Source organism: Candida orthopsilosis, assembly GCF_000315875.1.
Source record: "Candida orthopsilosis Co 90-125, chromosome 5 draft sequence".
Lineage (NCBI taxonomy): Eukaryota > Fungi > Ascomycota > Pichiomycetes > Serinales > Debaryomycetaceae > Lodderomyces > Lodderomyces orthopsilosis.
The window spans coordinates 583,109-601,505 of NC_018298.1; the positions used below are offsets into that span (position 1 = coordinate 583,109).

The 18,397-nt window shown below is 36.8% G+C and overlaps 8 protein-coding genes across 8 annotated transcripts; 3 read left to right on the plus strand and 5 right to left on the minus strand. All coding sequences in view use genetic code 12, as the record gives it.

Moving 5' to 3' along the window:
* Positions 1–260: 260 nt before the first annotated feature.
* On the plus strand, positions 261–1,559 carry CORT_0E02750 (Car2 ornithine aminotransferase; the record flags this gene model as incomplete). Its single annotated transcript, XM_003869944.1, has 1 exon — positions 261–1,559. The coding sequence occupies one exon, from the start codon at positions 261–263 to the stop codon at positions 1,557–1,559; it is 1,299 nt and encodes a 432-aa protein (XP_003869993.1).
* A 1,741-nt stretch (positions 1,560–3,300) lies between these two features.
* CORT_0E02760 (Pex5 Pex5p family protein) lies at positions 3,301–5,160 on the plus strand (the record flags this gene model as incomplete). The annotated part of the gene is made up of 1 exon (XM_003869945.1): positions 3,301–5,160. One exon carries the CDS (start codon positions 3,301–3,303, stop codon positions 5,158–5,160), a length of 1,860 nt encoding a protein of 619 aa, XP_003869994.1.
* A 258-nt stretch (positions 5,161–5,418) lies between these two features.
* CORT_0E02770 (His4 protein) lies at positions 5,419–7,962 on the plus strand (the record flags this gene model as incomplete). The annotated part of the gene is made up of 1 exon (XM_003869946.1): positions 5,419–7,962. One exon carries the CDS (start codon positions 5,419–5,421, stop codon positions 7,960–7,962), a length of 2,544 nt encoding a protein of 847 aa, XP_003869995.1.
* A 94-nt stretch (positions 7,963–8,056) lies between these two features.
* CORT_0E02780 (hypothetical protein) lies at positions 8,057–9,454 on the minus strand (the record flags this gene model as incomplete). The annotated part of the gene is made up of 1 exon (XM_003869947.1): positions 8,057–9,454. The coding sequence occupies one exon, from the start codon at positions 9,452–9,454 to the stop codon at positions 8,057–8,059; it is 1,398 nt and encodes a 465-aa protein (XP_003869996.1).
* A 992-nt stretch (positions 9,455–10,446) lies between these two features.
* On the minus strand, positions 10,447–14,478 carry CORT_0E02790 (Swi1 protein; the record flags this gene model as incomplete). Its single annotated transcript, XM_003869948.1, has 1 exon — positions 10,447–14,478. One exon carries the CDS (start codon positions 14,476–14,478, stop codon positions 10,447–10,449), a length of 4,032 nt encoding a protein of 1,343 aa, XP_003869997.1.
* Positions 14,479–14,701: 223 nt separating this feature from the next.
* CORT_0E02800 (Mnn10 protein) lies at positions 14,702–15,724 on the minus strand (the record flags this gene model as incomplete). The annotated part of the gene is made up of 1 exon (XM_003869949.1): positions 14,702–15,724. The coding sequence occupies one exon, from the start codon at positions 15,722–15,724 to the stop codon at positions 14,702–14,704; it is 1,023 nt and encodes a 340-aa protein (XP_003869998.1).
* Positions 15,725–15,873: 149 nt separating this feature from the next.
* CORT_0E02810 (Pex10 protein) lies at positions 15,874–16,905 on the minus strand (the record flags this gene model as incomplete). Its single annotated transcript, XM_003869950.1, has 2 exons — positions 15,874–16,805; positions 16,860–16,905. 2 exons carry the CDS (start codon positions 16,903–16,905, stop codon positions 15,874–15,876), a joined length of 978 nt encoding a protein of 325 aa, XP_003869999.1.
* A 242-nt stretch (positions 16,906–17,147) lies between these two features.
* CORT_0E02820 (Tim11 protein) lies at positions 17,148–17,540 on the minus strand (the record flags this gene model as incomplete). Its single annotated transcript, XM_003869951.1, has 1 exon — positions 17,148–17,540. One exon carries the CDS (start codon positions 17,538–17,540, stop codon positions 17,148–17,150), a length of 393 nt encoding a protein of 130 aa, XP_003870000.1.
* Positions 17,541–18,397: the final 857 nt, after the last annotated feature.

The window sequence follows — 18,397 nt, forward strand, 5'->3', positions numbered from 1 at the left end:
CTGTTAACTTCCTTATTGAGAATACACCGATGTTATTCGGTATCAATTACCATTAACTGACTCCTAATTACCACGTCAATAATAAAATGAAATAAATACGGAGTAGCGTTGATCATCAATTTAAATATCAACAATTTTGCAATTGCCTTACGCTCGATTTTTCATTAATTCATACTCCATATATATATATAAATACACCTTATTTCCACTTAAATTTCACACAATTGAAGTTAACAAAAGTAAACTACACAACTACTACAATGCCCTCTTCAACCACCCCAGATTTCAAAGTGTCTTCAAAACAAGCGCAAGATTATGAATCACAGTATTCAGCTCATAATTATCATCCATTGCCGGTAGTATTCTCAAAGGCATCTGGCGCTCATGTATGGGATCCCGAGGGAAAAGAATATTTGGATTTCCTTTCTGCTTACTCGGCAGTGAATCAAGGTCATTGTCACCCCAAAATCATTGAAGCTTTAATTGATCAAGCTTCAAAATTAACTTTATGTTCAAGAGCATTTTCGTCTGATGTATTTGGCGTTTATGCCAAGTACATTACTGAATATTTCAACTATGAAATGGTATTACCTATGAACACTGGTGCTGAAGCGGTGGAAACAGGATTAAAATTAGCTAGAAGATGGGGATATGTTAAAAAGGGGATTCCTGAAAATGAAGCAATCGTTTTGTCAGCTACAAACAATTTCCACGGTAGAACATTGGGTGTTATTTCAATGTCTACTGATCCTGATGCTACAACCAATTTTGGTCCTGCTTTACCGAATGTTGGTCCTCAAATTCCCGGAGAACCAAAGGGAACATTGTTGCGGTATGGAGTAATCGAAGATGTTGAAAAGGCGTTTGCTAATGCTGGTGATAAAATAGCTGCTATATTACTAGAACCAATTCAAGGTGAAGCTGGTATTGTTGTACCACCACCTGATTATTTACCTCGTGTTCAACAATTGTGTAAACAACATAATGTGTTGTTGATTTGTGATGAAATTCAAACTGGTATTGCCAGAACTGGGAAAATGTTATGTTATGAACATTCCGAGGGAGTCAAACCTGATATTATCTTGTTGGGAAAAGCCATTTCTGGAGGTGTTGTACCAGTGTCGGCTGTATTATCATCAAAAGAAATCATGTTGACCTTGGAACCAGGATCCCATGGATCTACATACGGTGGTAACCCATTAGCATGTAGAGTAGCCATTGCCGCTTTACAAGTGATTATAGACGAAAACTTAGTTGAAAGATCACAAAAACTAGGTGACTTGTTGAAATCAGAATTGATTAAACTTCAACAAGAAAGTAATGGTATCATCAGTGAAGTTAGAGGTAAAGGTTTGTTGTCAGCTATAGTTATTGATGAGTCCAAGACCAATGGTAAAACTGCCTGGGATTTGTGTTTGTTGATGAAGGATCATGGAGTATTGGCTAAACCAACTCATGATAATATTATTAGATTAGCCCCACCTTTGATTATTAGTGAAGAAGACTTATTGAAAGGAGTTGACTCAATTAGAAAATCTTTAAAAGAGTTGAGCAAATGAAAAGAAGAAAACAAAAATAACCTACAAAATATGAAATTTGTATAATAAATTTTTCATAATTTAAATTTATTAAAACTATTTGAAAACTTTATAAAGCTAGAAAAGAATAAAAGTTAGTAACGAAACTCAATTAAAAGTAAATCTCCTTCGCTTATTTTGTTGTTGCAGCTGTCGCTGTTGTTGTTGATTTTGATCCATATTAAATTCAGAAAACAATGTTGGATTGGGAAAATTTTCTGCACCGTACAAAAATATTGCACTACGGATGAGCTGAGTTTATCATGATTCATCATAAACATATGATCAAAACCAACTCCAAAAAGAAAAAAGCAAAAACCTTTAAAAAATAAAAAACATACCTTAACCCGATGGTTCATCAAATGGATGAAATATAAACCCTGTTTGCGACATCACCTCACCCAATAGATAACACCAACCCCGTTTGAAATTGTGGTAGTGCTTGTTGTTGTTGGGGATGGTGATGCACACTCAAAGCAAAGCAAACTCCAATCCTCGAACTTACTTTTATACTTATTGGCCACCCCGTGTTGGTTTTCCCGTTCTCAAAACACCATTGAGTCCATAACCATCACAAATCAAACTAAATGTCAAATTCCCACTGCCAAGTTACTCCTCTCCAACTTGTACGCCGTTGCTGCAAAAATCATGATCCAATTTGAATCTACAAATTCAATGTGAAAGTTGGATGTATTATCCATCCATATTCCGCATTTGACTTGTAGTAAAATTCCTACACTGGAATCCAAATCTCCCAACGACTTCAGCTGCATTAGACTTGGGCGGTCCAATTATAAAATGGCTTACGAGCAACTTCTTCGTAGGTCATTCAAATAGCTTCTCCTTGTTGGTAATTGGAATTTAAAATGGACCAGCGCACTTCTAACCTTTTCCCGTAATCAATTGCATCTCGTTGCAGTAGTTCTGACTACTGACGGTTCATTCTGAGTGAAGTTTCAAGTGAAGTTGTACTTAATTGAAAGAAAAAAGTTGAAAGGAAATTGGTTCAAAAATTCCAGTTGAAAAATTTTTCAATTCTATTTATATAGTAAGCAAGAGGAAGAGCAGGAAGAGCATCGCGTATGAAATTTTTCAGTGTCGTGAAAACCAGTTGGTTGATTGTCGCATTCTGTATAGTTTTGAAACGCGACACTCAAACAGTTCACGGAATTACACGAAAACAAAACAAAAAGATTGTTACGGAGATTAATTTCCGTATAGTGCCTAATGTTTGTTATTATAATACAACGCACTCCGATTACCAGTAATCAAAGTACATCTTATATATATGCTATCTCCTAACAATAGCCTCACTTATGCCGTGCAATCCTCTTGTGTCTACTAATTCACTTACTGTTCCGTTTTTCTTCTATTCTATAAAATGATATCCTCTCGTGGAGCGGTATATATCATGTAATTGCATGTGAATACATTATTTTGAACCGAGGATGTGGTACTGCATATAACCTCAGAGTAAAATCATTTTTCTCTTTCTTTTTTTTGGTGGGGAAACATTAAGACAGACAGACAGACATACAACTACAGGGCAAATCGAAATTTAAATCATACGAAAAGGTATTACTAATTCATCTTTTCATCAGTCCACGCCTTCAAAGGAAGCTAAAATACTATTGAAAGAACTTTATTATAGTCTTCTTCTTCTTCTTCTACTACTACTACTACTACTGCTAAAACAACAACTATTACCACACAATTTTTCAAGATGTCATTTGTTGGTGGAGGATCAGAATGTGCTGTTAACAACAATGTTGTTTCTCAACTCAACAAACACACTCAACAAGATAGATCTTTACAGCAGCAAGCTTCTCAACCCCTTGGCGGTGTGATTCAAAATCAGGGTTTTAAAAGAGATAACTTGATTAATGCTAGAGATAGACAAAATTTAGATCAATTTATGAATAATGCGGCACCTCAAGGTGCATCGTTTCAGTTTCAACAAATGAGACACGAGTTGAATACTATGCATCAGCATCCGTCTGCTCAGCAACAGCAGCAGCAGCAGCAGAATAACTGGTCACAGGATTTTAAACAACAATCTCATTCACCAGTACCACAAGTTGCTTCACCAATGGTGAAAAATGCTGCTCCCGTTAATACCCAGTGGGCTAATGAGTTTCAAGCTGCTCCGCAACAGCCACAAACTTTGCAACAGCATCAGAACCAACATCAGCATAATCAACAATTTTCGAGGTATGGTGGTGCACCAATGATGTCGTATCGTCCTATGATGGGTAGTTCTATGGGCATGTCTGCGTACCAACAACAACAACAACAACAACCACAGGTGCAGAGGCAAAGCCAAGAACAAACACAAGATACTGAACAGCAAGTTGACTGGGATGATCAATTTAAAAAGATCGAAGAACTTTCAGAACAAGCTAAAGAAGAAGCAAAAGTTGCTGATGACAAAGATGATATAATCATTGATGATAAATACCAAGCCACTTTTCAAGAAGTTTGGGATAGTCTCAATTCTGAAGCATTTGAAAATGATTTTATTGAACGACAATATGAAGATTTCAAAAGTACCCAAGGTGAAACTTTCCCACCAGATATGAATCTTTGGGAAAGGGATTTTGCCAAATATGCATCAACAAGAGCACATTTTGGTGATTATAAATTCGAAGATGCCAAGAACAATCAATTTTTTGACTTACCAGCAGATCAAGATCCTTATCAAATTGGTATCCAATTGATGGAAAATGGCGCCAAATTATCTGAAGCGGCATTGGCATTTGAAGCGGCAATTCAGAAAGATCAAAATCATGTTGATGCGTGGTTGAAATTGGGTGAAGTTCAAACTCAAAATGAAAAGGAAATTGCCGGTATTACTGCTTTGGAAAAATGTCTTGAGTTACATCCAGAAAATTCGGAAGCATTAATGAATTTAGCTATTTCATATATTAACGAGGGTTATGATAATGCTGCTTTTGCTACTTTAGAAAGATGGATTTCTACAAAGTATCCTCAAATTGCTGAACAAGCAAGAAGAGAAAACCCTGAATTAACTGATGAGGATAGATTCTCATTGAATAAGAGAGTTACCGACTTGTTTTTGAAAGCAGCCCAATTATCACCAGACGGTGCTAGTATGGATGCAGACGTACAAATGGGATTAGGTGTCTTATTTTATGCCAATGAAGATTTCGACAAGACTATTGATTGTTTTAAAGCTGCGTTGTCAATCAGACCCAATGACCCCATCTTGTGGAATAGATTAGGTGCATCATTAGCCAACTCCAATAAATCAGAAGAAGCTGTTGATGCATATTTCAAAGCATTACAATTGAAACCAACATTTGTACGAGCAAGATATAATTTGGGTGTTTCTTGTATAAATATTGGTTGTTATAAAGAAGCTGCTGAACATCTTTTGTCTGGATTGTCTATGCATCAAGTTGAAGGTGTTGATTCTGGTTCTTCTTCATTGAATCATAATCAATCTACTGCATTAACTGAAACATTGAAAAGAGCATTTATTGCTATGGAAAGAAGAGATTTGGTCGAATTGGTTAAACCAAATATGGATTTGAATCAATTTAGAGGTGAATTTAACTTCTAGGTGGGGGGAGCTTGGTGGTATTCATATATATATATATTATATATATATATGTTTATATAGTAATGATAATGAAAATAGGAAATGATAATATGTTGCTGTAGAAAAATGATTCATGGACCCTTCCATTTGCTACCATTTGGTATTAGTCATTTTTTGACTTTGAGTGAATAAAAAAAATTGCAAAAACTCTGGAGATAATTTGAAGTTTCTGATTACTCAACTGACAGATCTTTAACAGTAAAGGAGCACCCTAAAATAATGACGTTTCCTATATTACCATTCCTTTCATCTCCCGAAGATCCACAATTTGATAACTTGAGCATCACAGGACAAGTTTTGTTTCCATATGACTCACTCAAATTGAGTAAACACTGGATACAACAATTTCCATCACAATTGGCCATATTCGTACAAGTTGATAAGGATATTACTGTGGACCAAATTACCGAATTATTGAACCTAGGCGTTGAGAGAGTATTCTTGTTTGATGAGTCACAGTATGAGTCAGTTTTAAGTGCTGGATTGCCTGAAGATAGATTTGCAGGCCCTGTATTGCAATCTAATCTGTCATTAATTGTTAGTGAAAAATTGGGTGATTTAAAAAAATACAACAATGATGAGAACAGAGATGTATATTTCGATTTGACTGGAGGTAATATATCTCAAGATGAAGTTGATGAATTAGCTAAATTGGGATACACCATCATACTACCATCAAACACCCTAGTCACAAAGAAACAAGAACCTGGTAAAGTATCAATTTCTTCCACATTTGTTAATACTTTGGTCACTGATAGACAAGATGGGTTATTCACCACATTAATCACATCTCCAGCACCACAATACACAGCATTAGGTATTGTCTATTCTTCAAAAGAATCCATAATTGCTGCCATTGATGAAAAAGTTGGAGTATATCAATCAAGAAAGAGGACCCATGAGTTATGGTACAAGGGCAAAACTAGTGGTGCTACTCAAAAGCTTCTTCAAGTTTCCAAAGATTGTGATTCCGATGTTGTTAAATTCATGGTGGAAAATCGTAAAGGATATGGATTTTGTCATAAAGCTAGTAAGTATACTTGTTTTGGTGACAATTTACAATCTAATGGACATGGGTTATCGAAATTGGATGCTACTCTACAAGATAGATTTGAAAATGCTCCTGAAGGATCATACACCAAAAGATTGTTTAATGACGAATCGTTACTTATTGCTAAATTGAAAGAAGAATTGGATGAATTGATTGATGCAAAGGATAATCAAGATGAAGTTGCTTGGGAAGCGGCTGATTTATTATACTTCGTCATGTGTTGGTGTATTAAAAATGGAGTTAGATTAAGTGACGTTGAAAAGAATCTTGACATCAAGTCGTTGAAAGTGACAAGAAGAAAAGGTGATGCTAAGCCAGCATATTTGGAAAAGAAAGAGAAGAATGGGCCAGAACAAAAGAAGCCAAAGACTCAAGAAGATGCAGATTATCAATTGGAGGTTATTGATGCTAGCGATTTATCTTCTCCAGGTATTGCTAAAGCCATGACCAGACCAGCCCAAAAGACATCTGAAATTATGAAATTAGTGTTGCCAATTATTGAAAATGTAAAGTCCAACGGAGATAAAGCATTGTTGGAATTGACAGCAAAATTTGATGGTGTTACATTAGACACACCAGTACTCAAAGCACCATTCCCTGAATCACTCATGAACATCTCTCAAGAAATGAAGAATGCTATTGATTTATCAATGTCCAATATTGAAAAATTCCATGCTGCTCAATTACCAAAAGAGGCAGTCATGACAGTTGAAACAGCACCCGGTGTCTATTGTTCCAGATTTGCCAAGCCAATTGAAAATGTCGGACTTTATGTACCTGGAGGTACTGCCGTCTTGCCCTCAACGGCAATGATGTTGGGTGTGCCAGCAAAAGTAGCTGGTTGTAAAAACATTGTTATTGCTTCGCCACCGTCAAGAAGCACGGGTCAATTAACACCCGAGGTGGTGTATGTTGCTCATAAACTAGGTGCTTCATGTATTGTTATGGCTGGCGGTGCACAAGCTATAACAGCATTGGCTTATGGTACCGAATCAGTTATAAAATGTGACAAGATTTTGGGTCCTGGTAATCAATTTGTTACTGCTGCCAAGATGTATATTCAAAATGATACACAAGCCTTGTGTTCAATTGACATGCCTGCGGGACCAAGTGAAGTATTGGTGATTGCTGATGAAAATGCCGATGCTGATTTTGTAGCTAGTGATTTATTATCACAAGCTGAACACGGGGTTGATTCCCAGGTCATATTAATAGGAGTTGGTTTATCTGCTGCCAAGTTGCAAGAATTTCAACAAGCAGTGACAAAACAAGCTTCAGCCCTACCAAGAAAAGAAATTGTTGCCAAATGTTTATCTCATTCATACATTTTACTTACCAAATCATATCAAGATGCATTTGACTTATCCAATCAATACGCACCAGAACATTTGATTTTACAAATCAACAATGCTGCCTCGTATGTTCCCGACTACATTGAAAATGCCGGTTCAGTGTTTGTTGGTGCATTATCACCAGAATCTTGTGGTGATTATTCAAGTGGTACTAATCATACATTGCCCACTTATGGTTACGCTAGACAATACTCTGGTGTCAATACGGCAACTTTTCAGAAATTCATCACTTCTCAAGACGTTACTAAACAAGGGTTGCAAAGTATTGGTAAAGCAGTTATGACTTTGGCTGCAGTTGAAGGATTGGAAGCTCATAGAAGAGCAGTTGAAGTTAGAATGGAAAAATTGGGACTACTTTGAAGAATCATTTTTTAATTTAATATTGATTTAATTTGTAAATAAATATATATATCCTTAGGTTAATCAAAAAAGTATAGATCATCTAAAGCTCTCTTCACCAGTTCAATTCACTTCGTTTTCCACTAGCACAATCAAGTGATTGACAAATTCCTTCCAATTCGTCAAGATCTTTATTCTTCTTCAGTCCAGGAATAGCAGCAGGATCAATTGGTCTACCTCCATTTGCATTCTCCAATTCAAGATGTTTCTTGATAGCGTCCCTAACCAAATTTTGATAATACAAGACGCCATTTTCCTTTTGGGGGTGTAAATAACCTGAACTATAAATTCCTTCATTCAAATTTTGTTGTGTCAATTGACACAAGTTATAATCTTCAATTTCAACTTGTTGTAAAAAATCAACAAATTCAGTCTTGGTTGCTTCATCTATTCCCTTTTTGGTATAAATATCATATTGTAACGTTGTTTTGGTGGCACTTAATGGCAATACTCGGATTGAGTACCATGCTGGAGAGTAACAATTGACTCCATTATTGGGGAACAAGTATACCCATAATCCATCAAACTCACCACCTTTATTACCACTAGACCTCTTCAGTGGTGGAGCAACCGCCTCTTGTGTCCCTTTCTTACCAAAACCAAACCATGAAGAACTTTCTTTGACTATCTCTTTCTCCTCCTTCGGCTCTTCTCTAACTATAGTTGCATAATGACGACAATATCTATTTTTGGGAACAACTTTATATGTCTCCATCTTGAAAGCAGAATTCAATCCAGGATGAGCAACAGGACAATGATAGCATTCTTGATATCCATCCATCAATGTTTTCCAATTGAAATCTCCATGTAATTCATAACTCATATGGTATTCATAATCATCAAAATCAAATTCATTCAATTCAGTGGTCAAGCCACTAAACCAATCATCAAATGGCATGGGATCTCTACTGAAATTAACAAACACCAAACCTTGTGGAGTTACATGCATGTTGATTGGATATAAGGAGTTTTCTGATTTGTCAAATCCTTCGACATTATCAAATTGAGGTGCGTTGGATAATTTACCGTTGGAGTTGTAACTCCATCCATGGTATTTACACGTGAGGACAGTACTGGTACCTGATTGCTTTTGAACAACGGGAAACGCACGATGACGGCAAACATTATGGAACGCTTTCAACCCCCCATCTCTTGACTTGATTATAAAAAATTTGATCCCAGTAACTTGAAAAGAATAGTAGTCTCCCGGTTTGGTGAATCTTGATTTATGAATACAAAATAACCATGAGTTATGGAATATGGCTCGCTTTTCTAAATTAAAGATGTTTTCATTAAACCACCAACTTGCAGGTAAGGTATGTTCACCAGCTAACAATGGTGGTTGCGCTGTGGTAACTTTAACATCTGCTGTTGTTGTTTTTGTTGTTGTTGCGTCGGGTGATAATTGAGATGCACCAAAGTCTGGTCTGGAAGTAACTTGAGCTGGAGTCATGATTAAAATATGTAATGAAGAATGATTCTGATGTAAGAAAAAGACCAATGTAAAAAATCAAAACCAATCATGATATTTGGAAATGATATTTATAGCTAGGAGATCTGTAAATGTGGAGAGATCTGTGAAGTAGCCAGCTTGGATAAAAATACCTTAATTGGTAAAAAAAATTGGGGAAACCAAAACGTAGTTTATATGCTTATCAGTAATCTAATGTGACTACGGTAATTTACCTTTTTTTTTGCAACTTTGAAATTTCAAAAACGTTCAACCCTCTCCCTATTGTTTCTACTCTAAAACCTAACAATAGACAGTTGCTCAATACTTTTAAGAGTAGAGTTGGCTTTTCAAAATAAGCAAGAATAGTCATAGTGCCGTAGGGAAACCTAATTTTGAAGTCATGCTTCGTATTGCATGAAAACACAGTAGGACAAACTCTTACCCTAAAACAAAAGTTGTAAATGGGGCAATAGTAACTTCTCAATATTGAAGTGGTGTTCTATTGATGAATGGGATCACATCAATTTATTGAAGAGGTGGGCTCGAATGTGCATAGTTATGTTGATCTTCTAACGCCAAATGGCACATCCAACTTTGTGCCACTATCGCTTATCTCTCTCCCCATAAAAAGACGCAACTGCGCAACTCACTCACAAATCAAAAAGAGATAAAGATAAACAATATTACCAAATGTGCTCCAGGAGTATGATTCCGTTATCTATCTTCTGAATGACTATGTTATCTCCATCCTACATTGCCACAGAGAAGTACCCAATGGAATTTCCTCAATTAATAAACGTAATTTCGCTATTGCGTTCAATTATTTGCAAGTTTCTTATTCAACTGGGACTTCTCCTGTTCGCTGATGCGGTAAACATAATTTTACAATTCCATTATCTATATTATTACAAATTTTATAAACTCAAACAATCAGTACAATCTTCTCAAGACTCCCAAATCCTAGCTCTCCTCGACTGCTAGCTCTCCTCAATTTATATGCTTTCGCAGGCTTTCAAATCTTTCAAGTATCGCAATAATCTAACAATCTCTTTTCCTAAACCGGTATCAATTGTTGGTGCCAAAAAGGTATCCAAAGTCAAATTAATATCAGGTATGATCCTCGGAAACGCATAACAATCAGTCAATTGATTCATTAAATCAGCATTTCGATAATCAGTTTCACCAGAATACTCAATGTTCTTAGCCACCACGGCATTTTCCACTAATGAATTAACCACAATAAGAGCTTTGGTTAAACATGATGATAATATTGTATGTTCAGGTGATTCCTTTGGGAATTTACCCGTTTCTGAAGCCAATGCAACCACAATTCGAACGAAATTTCCTAAAATCAACTCTCGATTATACAAGATCCAAAATAACGAAATCTTGTCGGAGAATGTGTGCAAGTCATTGATTGGGGCCATGTCGATAATCAACTTAACTCCAAAAAACATTTGTGATATAGTTGGTGCTCGAAGAAATATAAATTTTGAAAATTCAAAACTATTGGCATCAAAGGGAATAATACTCATTAACAGTTGAAATGCTCTTGTTAATAACACACCATTTTTCAAGTCCTTGGCACTTTCACCTAGGTACAAATTGATCAATTTTCTGGTGTGTTCTTGATCATGTTGTGAAACAACAAAACTATTGACATAGCTTGTAGTCAACCCCAAATTCAAACTTCCCGTTAATACAGCATGTAACAACGATCGATTGAATGGTTCTCTAACTAACAATTTGGTGAATGCATCAATGGCAAATGAAAAATATGAATGAGTGTCAAGATTACATCTTGGAATAGTCCATACTTTCTTTATACCAGGTCCAAAACTAGTAATCAACACAAATGAAAGGAAAGCTTCTTCTAATGATCGTAAATGTACAAAGTAGGCAATGTTATCCAACATCAAAAGACAATCTTTGAGCAAACATAACCTTTTCCTACTAAACATAAATTTATCTCGATGCATGGCGATATTTTTGACTGTTGAAAATAACAAGTCTTTGAACAATCCATTGTTGGCCAAAACTTCTTTATTGAATTCGGAAAATGAAATATTTCTTAAAATCATAGTAATGGTGATCAACTCATCAATTAAAAACACTTGATTATCAGTTGCACTCTTTGTTTGTAATTTACTAAAGTGGTTCCTATTCTCCAGCTTGAAGTTTTGTAAAGCAGTTGAGTAATCGTCAATGTGGAATTCTTCTGGTTCTTCTGAATGAGAAGAAGGCGGTGGAGAAGATTGTGGTGTCCCGGAATCGTTTTCACTGGTGAAATCAAATAAATTATTAATTTGATCTTCATCTTCTTCATCTTCACAAATCAACTCACCAGTTAATGAATTAACAACATACAGAATATCTTCACCTTTTCCATTAGCGTACTTGTTGAAAACATCATCAATTGTACTATGGGAATTCAACTTGGTTGCATCTTCTTCAACCACATCTTTGCCAGAAGGTTCTCCATAAATGATCTTGTGCAACACCTCTTTTCCTAATTTGCATAGTGAATCCAACAATTCAATACAGTCATTTATAGAAAATGTATAATTGGAGTCTGATGTAGTTACCAATAACGTATTCAATGCATTCACAACTTCTGAACTTTGAATTCCTTGGTCACTCTTGATAGCCATACATAAGGCCTGCAAATTAATAGTTCCCAATTCTGGGGCAAATAAATAAATTGGTTTTGTTGCTTCAATTTCTCCTGAAAGTATCGAAAGCTCTTTCATATGATGGTTTCCATGAGTATCAAGAATTCTCTTAAAAGGTACATAGTTTCGTAAAATATTTGCTTCCTCTTTGGTAACTTCTTTCTTGATATGAGGAGTAGCAGCAACTTGTGAAGGTTGACTACTTGGAGGTTGTGGCTGAGTTTGTTGTTGTTGAAACAGGGATTGTCTCGTCTTTGGACCGAACAGTTGCTGACCAGTTGTAAGTGGAGTTGGTGGCTGTTGTTGTTGTTGACGTAGTTGTTGTTGACGCTGCTGTTGTTGCTTTTGCTGTTGCTGCTTTTGCTGTTGCTGCTTTTGCTGTTGCTGCTGTTGCTGCTGTTGTTTCCGTTGTTGTTGTTGTTGTTGTTGTTGTTGTTGTTGTTGTTGTTGTTGTTGTTGTTGTTGTTGTTGTTGTTGTTGTTGTTGTTGTTGTTGTTGTTGTTGTTGTTGCTGCGTTGCCAATGGCGTACCTTGATGTTGTTGTGATGGTGAAAATTGTTTAGGAAATTGTTGCTGAGGTTGTTGTGGTAACGGTTGTTGTGGGAATTGCGGAGTTGGTTGCGACTGCACTTGAGGTGTATTATGTTGTGACGTGAATTGAGGAGTTGTTTGTTGGCCCTGTTGTTGCTGTTGCCTGAATTGTTGATTCTGGACATATGGGGAGTTCACCTGTGGAGAGTTGTGATTAGACAAATTACTGGCTCTTGACATTTTCCGTTGTTGAGGAGTAGGTGCATTGCTAACTTTTGGACTTTGTTGATTGCTTAGCCCCATCATTGGTGTAGGACCACTAACATTGGGAGAAAAGGATTGTGGAAATTGCTGTTGTGGTGGTGACAGTTGTTGACTAAATTGCTGTTGTTGTTGCTGTATTTGTTGTTGATATTTTTGAATAATTTGACTTTGAAACTGAGTCTTTCTTTGCAGAAGATCTCTTTGTCCTGCCGGTGTAGCATAATACTCTTCATATGGTAAAATATAATTCGTATAACAAGCACAAACCTCTTTGTCTAAGTTTTCCTTCACCCCTGGCTCTTGTAAATTTGCGCCCGCATAGAGCCCCATCTTCATTCCAATCAATGCCCATGGATTACGTTGTTGTTGTTGAAAATTAATATTTATAAATCTCTTCAATTGTTGGTGGCCACCCAATTTTGAACATAACAAAAAGAACATGAATAAACTCACTCGTTTGTTGTTGATACTGATTGGTTGATTTATGGGGGTTCCGCGACGACTCATAAAATCGAATAAAAGCGCTTGAAAAGTCTCAGCACTGATTTGTGTACTTATTGAAGCCTTTTGTTGCAAACGTTGCTGCTGTTGTTGCTGCTGTTGCGTCTGCTGCTGTTGTAGCGGCATTGGTTGTTGTTGAAATGGCTGATTTTGTGCCATTGGAAACTGTTGTCCCTGTTGTAGTACATTTTGTTGAGGCATATGGGGCGTAGGCTGTTGTGATTGTTGTTGGAAAGTTTGGACATTGGCATTGTTACTCATATTGCCCATCGTTGGAGTTACCTGGTTAGGTCCGGGTGTAGGTACTTGAGAGCCATGAGGCGATACATGTCTCGATAAATCAGCTTGCACCTGGGTCTGAAATTGTTGGCTTTGACTTGGTGTTGGATTTTGAGACAGTGCTTGTGCTTGTGCTTGTGCTTGTGCTTGTGCTTGTGCTTGTGCTTGTGCTTGTGCTTGTGCTTGTGCTTGTGCTTGTGCTTGTGCTTGTGCTTGTGCTTGTGCTTGTGCTTGTGCTTGTGCTTGTGCTTGCATCTTCTGTCTATGTATCTGTTGTTTCATTTTCAAAAGCATCTCCTGTTTATTTGAATTAATTTGTTGGGATGGTTGCCTCATATATATCGAATTTAAATCCTGAGAGCTTTGCATTTGTGACGGAATCTGTTGCTGAGAAGAGAACTGTTGAGGAAGTGCTTGTTGCGGAATGCCTCCTGGACGCATCTGTGGGGTATTAGATTGCAGTTGCAGTTGGGGCTGCATTTGAGCTTGTGGACCAGACATTGGAAATTGTAAGGATTGCGGCAGTTGTGTTTGCTGTTGAAACAGTTGTGCTTGTTGGTGTTGCTGTGGTTGCTGTTGAAACGGTTGCATTTGCTGAGCTTGTTGCTGTTGTGGTTGCTGTTGTGGTTGCTGTTGTGCTGCCTGTGGTGGTGCTGGCTGAGGATGTTGACTCAGGGCAGAAACCTGACCCTGGTTTTGATCAAAAATAGAATTCAAAAAGTCATCGCCTGAATTATCCATAAAGCTTGGATCACTAAGCCAATTTGGGTCAGCCATGGTCAACGAATTTAGTGCGTATTTGATGAATTGAAATGAATGTTACCTCTTGTGTTTATACCTTTGAGAGGTTTTGTTTGTCGTATTTTTTTTCACCAAAATCTTTACTACCACGCTACCTACTAACACAATTACTACTAATACTCTTCACAGCATAGATGTTGATATACTACACACTCTAACATCTAATCCACTCTAACTAAACATATCTCCCCTATGCACACTACCAGAACTTCCACCATTTCTTATGTAGTTTCTTCGATAACGCCTTGTAGTGCTCCATTTCACCCCAACAATCACGTCCCCATTCACAACCAGCCATATTAATAACAAAATCGTGTTCCTTGAAGAAATATTGTGGATCGTCTGCTTTATCAGAACAAGCACCAGGTGGAAATGCGTTTATTGTTCTTAATGGTAAGAAGGCAGTTCTTTCTCTTATCCAAGGTTGAGTCGAATACAAAGTCTCTAGAGCATCTTGTTCTTTATGCTCCCATTGCATATGCATTTGCTCATACATTGCTGGATCCCACCATATATCCAACAACATTTCTGACCATTGTGAGCGACGAAGCAAGAATGAACCTAAATTAAACCCACCACAATCTTGAGTTACAATCATATCTATTGGTTGTGAGTAATCAACGTAGGAAATATCTGTAGGTAATCCTAATGGGTTGAATGTCTGTAAGGATCTGTATGTCGCATTGTTCAAGTTGTTTAAAAAATGTTGTTCTAAGGAAATTTGAGGTTCCATGATGTAAGTATGTAGATCCAACCACCAAAACCACTCTGTTTGTGGGAATTGTCTCATTGTTTGTTTTAAAAGATCCACTTTCTCCCAGCTTTCCCTCCATTCATGTGAATATCTCTTTTTTATAGTCATGTCTTTGATTGTTAACCCATAGCCATGCTTTTTAGCATAATTCTTTTTATTCGCTATCGATGATCGTTCAATAGACCATTCTTGCGGTGACTTCCATTTGAGAACACCACCACCTTCATTAGCAGCTAATATAATCACAACTTTGGGTGATGAAGATTTAAGATGGGGTATATATGGAACATTAGTGAATAAGGATAAACATATGAATGTTACAATAAAGAGAACAATTCGCTTATGTTTTGTAATTTGCTGAAGAATCGAGTCCTGTATTGAAGTTTTTTGGTTGGGTTTGAATGTTTTCAGGTATTGGTGAGACTCCTCAGCGTGATTTGAGTATGGCAATGAGTAGCTTCCGCTCATTGTTAGCCGTTTGTTGACAAAGTAGATCAAACTTTCGGACAATTTTGTTTACTCAAATTTTTTTTTTCTCTTAGCTCTCTTCGACGTGTTTCAGGGTCAACATAAGCCATCAAATTCATTCAAACTACAAAAGTATGTAACATGTCACTTTACTTCAATGGTAGCAAATGTTGCTCCAAGCATTGTTGTCTACACAATGGACACTCTGGATTTTCCCTAATCCAATCAACAATGCAATCCCAGCAATATAAATGACCACAATTTGCAGCCGATGGCGTCACCATGGGGGACAAGCACAACATGCAATTCCTTGATTCATTTTGCAAATACGGTAACCGAGATTCATCGCTCAAGTCAATCAAATACTTGGAATCAAAACTGTCACTTAGTTGACTCAATTGTGTGATGCTAGTGATTTTTGCATCATTTTTCTCATTCAAAGCTGATTTTTCTTTGATGGTTTCTTCTTTGTTTATATGTCCGTCGCTGTACTCTTTCAAATTCATAAGTGATTTGACTGCTATCTGAATAACCATTAAGGCACCAAGAAGCGAATAATTTCCACGTTGCATCTTTTCAGGTTCCTTGTGATGACCGAAAGCATAACGAAGACCAAATATTCTCTTTGAGATTGAATAAAATTCACCCTTGAAGTAGAAGATTGCGATATGAAGGTTAAGCAATGTATCTAAAACACCAGTGTAGCTCGATAAAAACTTCATCAACCATGAGTCCGCCTTCTTCCCATCTTCGAGGTTCCTCTCCTTTTTCAATTGGACATATTTGATCGTTTTGTTGACTATGTATGGAACTAAAGCATATGCTAATATGAAACCAAGTCTCGGTAGTAACCTGGGCAATTTCTTTCCTGATCGATTAACATATATCAAATCCACATATTCCTCACCCAAAGTCCTAGCTCCAATTAGTGTAGTTAGTGCCAAGTATGTTGCCTTAGCAAAGACTGTTATTTCCTCAGGGTGGGCATTGATGAACCTTTGACCCTTGATCATTTGGATCAAATCCTGGAGCTGGCTCCTATACGAAGACTCGAAATAAGCATCCTTTTGATGTGCTCTGACTATTCTGTGTTAGTATAAGTTGTATAGACATATGCATCCCATGTCTTACATACCTATTGTAGCTGCATCAGCAAAGGGTAACTGTCTGCTATTACTCATGATTCTACCTTTGTTGTATTTAACCGTGGTTAAAGTTTTGCCTTCTATGAAAAAACTAATTTTGTCTTTTCTCCACACATTAAATTTATCAATGCTTCAGAGACACAGAGGTAATTGACGAAAACATAATACACTCTACATAGCTGTACCAAGAAGTCACTTTTTCCATTAAACTGATTAACTAGTATACACAGGCTGGTTTATTTCTCTATCAAATCCAGAAACCCCACTCTCTTTCATCTTTAATCTAAAGTTGCAATCAATGATTCCAAAGCTTTACCTAAATCCAAGTTTGGATCTTCCCAATTGATAGAACCTGGAGTAGAAGTAGCTGGTTTTACTACTTGTGGGTTGGTTAATTTTTGATATTCAGCTTTAGCTTGAGCAATTAATTTTTCTTCGTGTTTCCATTGTTTGGCAGCTTGTTGTTTGGCAAATGATGATTCTAATGAGTATCTGTGATAAGCTCCATAGAAAACTCCAGCTCCTAAAGCGGAATATCTCAACACATTGAATGTAGTAGACATTGTTATGGACTGTGCTTGTTGGTTGTTTTTATCTCTTTGCAACTTTCCACTTTGAAAAGTTTTTTTATTCGTTCGTCTCGGCAGTTTTAGTTGCGCTACCATTTTCATCCCTGTAAGTATGAATATTATTGGTCCATTATGTTATCACGTGATATTGTTGATCATGTTGCAGAATGCGAATGGACACTGGCTTGAAAGTCGGCTAGGGATTCTTGGGGAAGTATTGTTGCCTGACATATTTACTTTAAAGAACATGAATCTTGTTGTGAAGACAAGCTACAGAAACTTTATGGTGTGAACAAACTCAGATGCATTTCATTTTCCACTATTGAGAAGTCAAATTTAACAAATGCTGCTCCAAGCGGTGCACAGAAGCCCTTTATTATTTACAGTATTTTTCCAATATTCTTCAACTAATACTCTGCTAATGGACCTCGCTTTTCAAGCAATATATTGCTTGGTGCGTTTGTATGAATTTTTGCAAAAAATCTGTTACAATAAGTTGACAATAGCGATTTGGTAGAACAATCAGGAAGAAAACGTGAAGCAGTGACAGTTTCAATGGCGTTTACTTCCAAATATCCAATCGAAACTATAACTTAAATTATGATTAGATAAGGGTATGTTTACTGTATTCGATTGGTTGCAAAACTTTTCATCTAGGACCCATCACGTGCATACCGAATTGAGTCGAGGTGATCTTAATACCGAGTGATCCAAACAACTTCATGCTCGGTGTCCTATAAATACAAAAGGATGAGCTATATCCTTACTTACAATATATATACGAAAGGGTTCATGAGTACTTTGAAGAGGGAATTCACTGAAAGTCTTCTGTATTAACAATTGGTCGCAACCTCTCTTCTCATATTCAATAAACCCTACTTTGTGATTTCTATCAAAGATATCTTTTTATTATGTTCAGTTGAGGATGAAATTATATTCTTTATGTGAAGCATAGGATT